Genomic DNA, 8,686 nt, shown 5'->3' with positions numbered 1-8,686 from the left:
TTAGAGGTAGTAGTGGCTCTTTATAAATTTAAACTTGGCCACACTTTTATTGCAACTTTGGGTTGTTTAAAATGACCTTGAGAAAGAGACACACCAGAAATGTATTATATTTTTTTTTGTATTATGTGTTGGGACAGGTTGGATAAGTCTTAAAAGGCCCCTTTTTAGTAGAGGTCATGCCAAAAAAAAATTTTTTTTTTTTTTAATTGGTATCAGTTTAGGGTCGTTACAAATTTGGTATCAGAGTGATGGTTCGAAAACCATTAGGACGACAGGTAGAGGCCTACATAGGGTTGCATAGGAAGTCATTTGCATAGTTTATGTGATTATTTGTTAAAGTATTTTGCTATGTGAAAAAGCACACTTAACTGTTTACTTGTTTACGTGCTTATGTGCCTATATGCTTATATTAATGTGTTCATTGCATTGTCTTGCATGCTAACTGTTTGTGCTGTATCCTTTTGTGTTGAGTAGTTCGGACCTTACTATTATCGTTATTAAACTATTTTCTTGTTTTATAGTACAATGCCACCATGAAAGGAACCCAGAGGTGTTGGCTTTATGCCGACAAGAGGTGATGTTGGCAAGAGCTCTAGCTCCAATCCAGCGGAGCATGTCAATGAGGATATGCTTCTTAGGGACTTAATTCCCCCTAGAAGTGTTCCAACCAGAAGGGACAATGTTGAAACACCCGTTGAAGAGGGTGAAGGTTCCGTAGAATTAGCATTAAACCGCTTGTTACAGAGAGCCTTGAGGGTTACAATTGCTACTCATCTGCAGCCGGTACCACAACCCGTAGTTCAAGTAGAGTAGACACCAGCACAGAAATGTCTCAAGATTATTAAAGGGATTTCTAAGTTATTGCCAGTGATGTTTGAGGGTGGTGCAGATCCAATGGTAGCGGACGACTACATGGACCAAGTGGAAACCCATTTGACTTTTATGGATGTGACGGATAATCATTTGAAAATCATCCTAGCCACTTACAAGTTTTCAAAGGATGCCAAGCTTTGGTGGAAGTCAGTCACCAACCGGCATAAAATGGAGGAGATAAGTTCGGAGATGTATAAAGAGTTGTTTTATGAAAAATATTTTCCGATCACTAAGAGATGGGAGCTAAGGGATCAGTTTAATGGCTTTATCCAAGGCAATATATCAGTGACGGAGTATGAGAACAAGTTCACCTCTCTCTCTCTCGCTTTGCTCTAGAGATGGTAAGCAATGAAGTTGATAAGACTCAGAAGTTTATCTCCAGGCTTGATTACAAAATGAGGCCGTTGATAACGGCACAATACATCAAGGTTTATTCAGAGGCAGTAGAAAGAGGATTGATACTAGAGGCAGAGGCCAAAGATAAAGATGCAAGAAGGGAACAGTGGAAGCAAAAGAGGAATGAAGGGTCAACTTCAGAGGGACCTTCATGGAAGAAAAACAAGGGTGGTTTGTCTCAGTTTCAGAGGCAACAGTCTACATGATCCGTTCCTACCACTCATATGCCAATTGGGTCGGACAAGAGTGGAGTCATTTGTTTTCAATGTCAGTAACCTGGACATTACAAGTTCAATTATCCTATGAAATCGTCTTCAGTTTCTTCAGCTCTGAGAGCTTGTTATGGGTGTGGCCAGCAAGGCCACTTGATTCGAGACTGTCTAAGTCAGAGAGCAGGTACCACTAGGGGCAGAGGGTCACGGCAGAGGCCGTCACAGTCAGCTACAGTTCAGTTAGGTTTTAGACCACCGCCACCACCACAGCCTGCCATGTCTTCACAAGGTTCACGACCAGTTAGGAAGGATACTCCTATTATGTCAGTGCAGCAGTTAGATGTTTAGGTTGGCAGTTCTTAGGCATAGGCACCACAGGGATGTGTCTTTGCACTCGCTCAGACTAATGTATCTTCTGGTCCATCAGTGCTCCGAGGTATTTTTCCAGTGTTTGGTTCTTGGGCTCGTGTTCTCTTTGACTCTGGTGCATCTCATTCCTTCATTTCATCATTATTTGCACTTGCATCAGGGTTAGAGGTCAGTTTCATGGATTGAGCATTATGTGTTGATACGTCAGTTGGGGTTTCAGTGTCCTTGAGCCGAGTTATGAGGGATTGTTCCATTGTGATAGCCGGGCGGACTTTTGTGTTTAACCTTATCCTCCTAGAGATGACTAGCTTTGATGTCATTCTCGAGATGGATTGGTTAGCCTCCTTTCATACCACGATCGACTGTTCCAGAGGTAGAGTCATAGTTTGCACTCCTGAAAGATACTGTTTCTTTTCATGGGAGATCAAAGTGATTCCCAACCTTCATCATTGTATGGAATTCGTGGATGGAGTCGTGGTGATTACTTCTTGGCTAGTCTTCTAGCCGAAGAAGATGATGTTGTGAAAGAGGATTATCCTACAGTTGTTGGTGATTTTCTGGATGTGTTTTCGGAGGATTTGACAGAGTTGCCTCCACATCGAGAAGTGGAGTTCACTATTGATTTGATGCCCAGTACCGCACCGATTTCTATGGCATCGTATCATCTGGCACTAGTTGAATTAGAAGAATTGAAGAGGCGGCTTGATGATTTGAGGATGAAGGGTTTTATCCGACCGAGTGTATCACCATAGGGCGCACCGATCTTGTTTTCTAAAAAGAAAGATTGTGACGACCCTAGTTTTTAGGCCAGCGTGTCCTATGATGAACCGAAGATTGACCCGATAACGGATCCGATATGCGAAAGTGAAAACAGAAAACAAGACTCTAAAAAGTCAAAGAGACCTTCCATGAGGTCGTGGAACTCAATAAGAACTGATGTAGAAGTAAAAGATCAAAAATACGACAAATAAGCCCCCAGGGGCAAAATAGTCATTTTTAAAAAATGTGGATTCGGGTACCATTGAGCACACCGCTGGAAAGACAACAAAAAAATAATCAGGATGGACTCAAGAATCACATGATTCGGAGTCCGAACGAAGGAGAAACGGCCTGACGAAAAAAAACGAGCACTTAAGGCTAAAAGGGTAAACTAGTAATTATCCAGGAAGATTCGGGTGCAACCGATTGGAAAGACAGTAAAAAATTAGTCAAGTTCAAAAAAAAGTTCACTCAATTTGGAGTCCGGACGAAGGAGAAACGATGGTTTGAAGTTGAGACGTCGCGGCAGCCCGACGAAGGCCATGGCGCACACGGCGCCCATGCACGAGCCCACCAGCGCCCATGCCGGCGCCCAATGGCATGCACAAGCTGACAGCAAAAAAAAAAAAAAAAGTGAGATTCCAGAACTGAGGCTTGAAACGGAGGCCAAGACAAGTTTTTCTGGAAAAACACGAAGAAGAAACCCCCCCTAAAATCGAGTTTTCTACCTGACTACATGAACGGAATAAAAAAAAAACTCACTATGAAATTCCCAAAATGCCCCTAGATCAGAATTGGACAAGAGGGCAAAAAGCTGCCACAGCATCTGTCTACATCTAAGATCAAAAACGGGCAAGAAGATGAATTTTTCTAGAAAAACACAAAGAAAAAACCCCCCTCAAAATTGAGTTTTCTACATGACTCGTGTAAGAATTAAAAAAAAATGCAATGTAGAATATCCGAAATGCCCCTCCATGAAATCTGGTCATGGAGGTCCAAAAAGCTGCTAAATAAAAAAAAACAGAAAGCTGAACTTTGTAATGGATTTCCGATACCAAGACGATATTTTCTAGAAAAACACGAAGAATAAACCCCCCCTAAAATTATGTTTTCTAAGTGACCATGCTGAAAGAAGAAAATAAAACTAATGTGAAAAGTCTATAATACCCCTAGAACAGATTATGTAACTAAATTGAAAAATGATTTCATAGGAGGCTCAAATCACAAAGGAAAGTGTTTTTCCCAGAAACGATCATGCATGCAGACGTAAATGGTGATTTTGAGCGCGTGGGAATGGTCCGCGGCTCCCGGAAATGGCCGAGTCAAAATCTGACCCCCTAACGGCCAAAAAGGCGAAAATTAACTTGAAATGAGAAAAGTCAAAACCAAAATTTGGAAATGGTTTCAAATGACCATTTGGTCCTTGGCCACACTTCATACATGATTAATGAGACCCTATGAAAGAATCAAAATGGAATTCCCACGCCCTATGCAAAAGTTATGACATAACAACACATAAATTTTCAATATTTCCATATGAACTTTGAAAGCACAAGTGTATAGAATACGAGATACATGATATTGGCCTCTGGCCTCATCTTATACATGTTGAAAAGGAGTGTAATTATGTACACTTTACATATGTGGGATCGAAGAATACAAGTTTTATCAAAATAAACAAAAGTAAACATGATATGCTAACATGTGCATATTCAATATCATCAAAAATACTTCAAGACTTCTAGCCTATCTAAGAGTGTTATGTATCCCACAATAAAGCTTCTTCACCTGTAAAACACCCAATAACTTCGGGGTGAATAAACAAGACTAACAAGTTTATTCGTAGGGGATGAGCATGCATCGACTCGATTTCTTTAGAGATTTTTAGGACTAACATGATATAGTTCAAAAGGGATCATGCCACCTAACGTCTATATCAAAGATTAGATTCAGGGATCATCCTAAGATACCATGAAGTATAAGCAACAAGAATCATGATATATATATATATATATATAAAACAAGTCAAAGTTGGGATAATCCAAGAACATGACAAAAAGGTTACTTGAACATAGATTAACATGAATTGCATTATCAATACAATTAAACAAGGCTTAGAATAATTCCATACAACACGACAAAAGGATACTAGAACATAGATTAATATGAATTGCATTATCAATATAATTAACATGATTGGAGCATTCCAATTAACACAAAAGGGTTAATACACGAAATCAAGAACGTGGCATAATATCTATGCTATTAGACAAAGTTGGAACCATTCACATAACACGAAAAGAGTTACACATGACATCAAGGATAATGCATAATATCTATGCATTTAAACATGGTTAGAATCTACCACATAACATGAAAAGATTCTTAAATCTTCAAGGAATACAACACCTGAAATTTAAGGAGTTAAATCACGAATGAAGCATAAAATCAATGCACTGAAACAAGATTGGTGCATTTCACATACACGACAAGTTTAAATCTTCAAGGAATAGCAACTTGAAATTTAAAGAGTGAAATCAACCAATGTGGAAACTTGGATATCGCCCGGATTAAAACCGTACTCTTGAGATCACTTTAGGGCTACTAACCCATGGGTACCTTTCCCCTAGTGTGCACTATAGTGTGGAGGGACATTCCCCCGTACTAGAACCGAGTCCTAGCCATGTCAATTCTTGATTGATATCCCAAGTCCCAAAATCAACAAGTTGTGCAAGTCAAGATTGTCGTTCTGACCACTTTTCCTATCAGAATAATCCTGCATAAGCCAGACCTTTTAGGGAGAATGATGAAGTAGGCCATAGAGTTAAGCTCGTTTGACATAACCTATAAACCTAGAATGGCAATTAAAGGGTAAACAGTAGCTGATTTCTTACTAGAATATGATTCAGAGGACATAGAATATGATTCAAGCAAAAAAAAAAAAAAAAGTGAGATTCCAGAACTGAGGCTTGAAACGGAGGCCAAGACAAGTTTTTCTGGAAAAACACGAAGAAGAAACCCCCCCTAAAATCGAGTTTTCTACCTGACTACATGAACGGAATAAAAAAAAAACTCACTATGAAATTCCCAAAATGCCCCTAGATCAGAATTGGACAAGAGGGCAAAAAGCTGCCACAGCATCTGTCTACATCTAAGATCAAAAACGGGCAAGAAGATGAATTTTTCTAGAAAAACACAAAGAAAAAACCCCCCTCAAAATTGAGTTTTCTACATGACTCGTGTAAGAATTAAAAAAAAATGCAATGTAGAATATCCGAAATGCCCCTCCATGAAATCTGGTCATGGAGGTCCAAAAAGCTGCTAAATAAAAAAAAACAGAAAGCTGAACTTTGTAATGGATTTCCGATACCAAGACGATATTTTCTAGAAAAACACGAAGAATAAACCCCCCCTAAAATTATGTTTTCTAAGTGACCATGCTGAAAGAAGAAAATAAAACTAATGTGAAAAGTCTATAATACCCCTAGAACAGATTATGTAACTAAATTGAAAAATGATTTCATAGGAGGCTCAAATCACAAAGGAAAGTGTTTTTCCCAGAAACGATCATGCATGCAGACGTAAATGGTGATTTTGAGCGCGTGGGAATGGTCCGCGGCTCCCGGAAATGGCCGAGTCAAAATCTGACCCCCTAACGGCCAAAAAGGCGAAAATTAACTTGAAATGAGAAAAGTCAAAACCAAAATTTGGAAATGGTTTCAAATGACCATTTGGTCCTTGGCCACACTTCATACATGATTAATGAGACCCTATGAAAGAATCAAAATGGAATTCCCACGCCCTATGCAAAAGTTATGACATAACAACACATAAATTTTCAATATTTCCATATGAACTTTGAAAGCACAAGTGTATAGAATACGAGATACATGATATTGGCCTCTGGCCTCATCTTATACATGTTGAAAAGGAGTGTAATTATGTACACTTTACATATGTGGGATCGAAGAATACAAGTTTTATCAAAATAAACAAAAGTAAACATGATATGCTAACATGTGCATATTCAATATCATCAAAAATACTTCAAGACTTCTAGCCTATCTAAGAGTGTTATGTATCCCACAATAAAGCTTCTTCACCTGTAAAACACCCAATAACTTCGGGGTGAATAAACAAGACTAACAAGTTTATTCGTAGGGGATGAGCATGCATCGACTCGATTTCTTTAGAGATTTTTAGGACTAACATGATATAGTTCAAAAGGGATCATGCCACCTAACGTCTATATCAAAGATTAGATTCAGGGATCATCCTAAGATACCATGAAGTATAAGCAACAAGAATCATGATATATATATATATATATATAAAACAAGTCAAAGTTGGGATAATCCAAGAACATGACAAAAAGGTTACTTGAACATAGATTAACATGAATTGCATTATCAATACAATTAAACAAGGCTTAGAATAATTCCATACAACACGACAAAAGGATACTAGAACATAGATTAATATGAATTGCATTATCAATATAATTAACATGATTGGAGCATTCCAATTAACACAAAAGGGTTAATACACGAAATCAAGAACGTGGCATAATATCTATGCTATTAGACAAAGTTGGAACCATTCACATAACACGAAAAGAGTTACACATGACATCAAGGATAATGCATAATATCTATGCATTTAAACATGGTTAGAATCTACCACATAACATGAAAAGATTCTTAAATCTTCAAGGAATACAACACCTGAAATTTAAGGAGTTAAATCACGAATGAAGCATAAAATCAATGCACTGAAACAAGATTGGTGCATTTCACATACACGACAAGTTTAAATCTTCAAGGAATAGCAACTTGAAATTTAAAGAGTGAAATCAACCAATGTGGAAACTTGGATATCGCCCGGATTAAAACCGTACTCTTGAGATCACTTTAGGGCTACTAACCCATGGGTACCTTTCCCCTAGTGTGCACTATAGTGTGGAGGGACATTCCCCCGTACTAGAACCGAGTCCTAGCCATGTCAATTCTTGATTGATATCCCAAGTCCCAAAATCAACAAGTTGTGCAAGTCAAGATTGTCGTTCTGACCACTTTTCCTATCAGAATAATCCTGCATAAGCCAGACCTTTTAGGGAGAATGATGAAGTAGGCCATAGAGTTAAGCTCGTTTGACATAACCTATAAACCTAGAATGGCAATTAAAGGGTAAACAGTAGCTGATTTCTTACTAGAATATGATTCAGAGGACATAGAGGAAGACCTTCGAGGTTGCTCGTGGAGACTCTTTGTGGATGGATCTTCAAATCAGATAGGGGCAAGCATTAGGGTCAAATTGCAAACACCAGAAGGCACTTCCCTAAGTCAAATGCTCCAGCTTGAATTCCGAGCCACAAATAATGAAGCGGAATATGAGGCATTGCTGACTGGACTCAGGCTAGCTAAAGAACTGAAGGTCAGGAATTTGAGTGTTTTTAGTGACTCACAGTTAATTGTTCGGCAGGTGAGTGGCGAATATAAAACCAAAAATGAAACAATGGAAGCATACAGTTCTGCCATTATGCAAGAAACCAAAGACTTTGAGAAAATTGAGTTCACCCAAATACCAAGAGAGCATAACGAAGATCCCGATCGGTTAGCATGCAGTGCCTCGAGTTTTGGGGAGACATTGGCAAGGGTGATTCTAGTAGGTATACTAAGCCAGCCATCCATCTTTGAAGAACCTTCAGACTCAGATTCTTAGCAGGTGAATGTCATTCCATATGAGCCAAGTTGGATTGATCCGATCGTAACTTATATTCAAAATGGTATTCTGCCCGAGCAAAGGGATGAGGCTAGGAAAATCAAATTAAATGCTGCAAAATATGACATAGTGCATAACCAGCTATACAAAAGATCTTTTTCTGGGCCATACTTGAAATGTGTGACCCCCACAGAAGCTCGGCAGATATTACGAGCTATTTATGAAGATGTATGTGGAAATCATTCGTGGGGAAGGTCTTTAGCACACAAAGCAATGACGCAAGGTTATTTCTGGCTGAACATGTTAAGAGATGCAGAGGAATTTTCTAGAAGGTGTGATAAGTGCCAAAGTTTCAG

General features: G+C 38.8%; 1 protein-coding gene across 1 annotated transcript; it reads left to right on the top strand.

The window, feature by feature from the left end:
• The first annotated feature begins 1,211 nt into the window (after positions 1-1,211).
• LOC132316710 (uncharacterized) lies at positions 1,212-8,330 on the top strand. Its single transcript, XM_059815181.1, has 2 exons — positions 1,212-1,440; positions 7,834-8,330. Exons 1-2 carry the CDS (start codon positions 1,212-1,214, stop codon positions 8,328-8,330), a joined length of 726 nt encoding a protein of 241 aa, XP_059671164.1.
• Positions 8,331-8,686: the final 356 nt, after the last annotated feature.

Source organism: Cornus florida, unplaced genomic scaffold (assembly GCF_030987335.1).
Source record: "Cornus florida cultivar Cherokee Brave unplaced genomic scaffold, ASM3098733v1 CherokeeBrave_3.0.0_Hap2_Chr07, whole genome shotgun sequence".
Lineage (NCBI taxonomy): Eukaryota > Viridiplantae > Streptophyta > Magnoliopsida > Cornales > Cornaceae > Cornus > Cornus florida.
The sequence above is the reverse complement of the archived record's forward strand: the minus strand, read 5'-3'. Positions and strand labels throughout refer to the sequence as shown.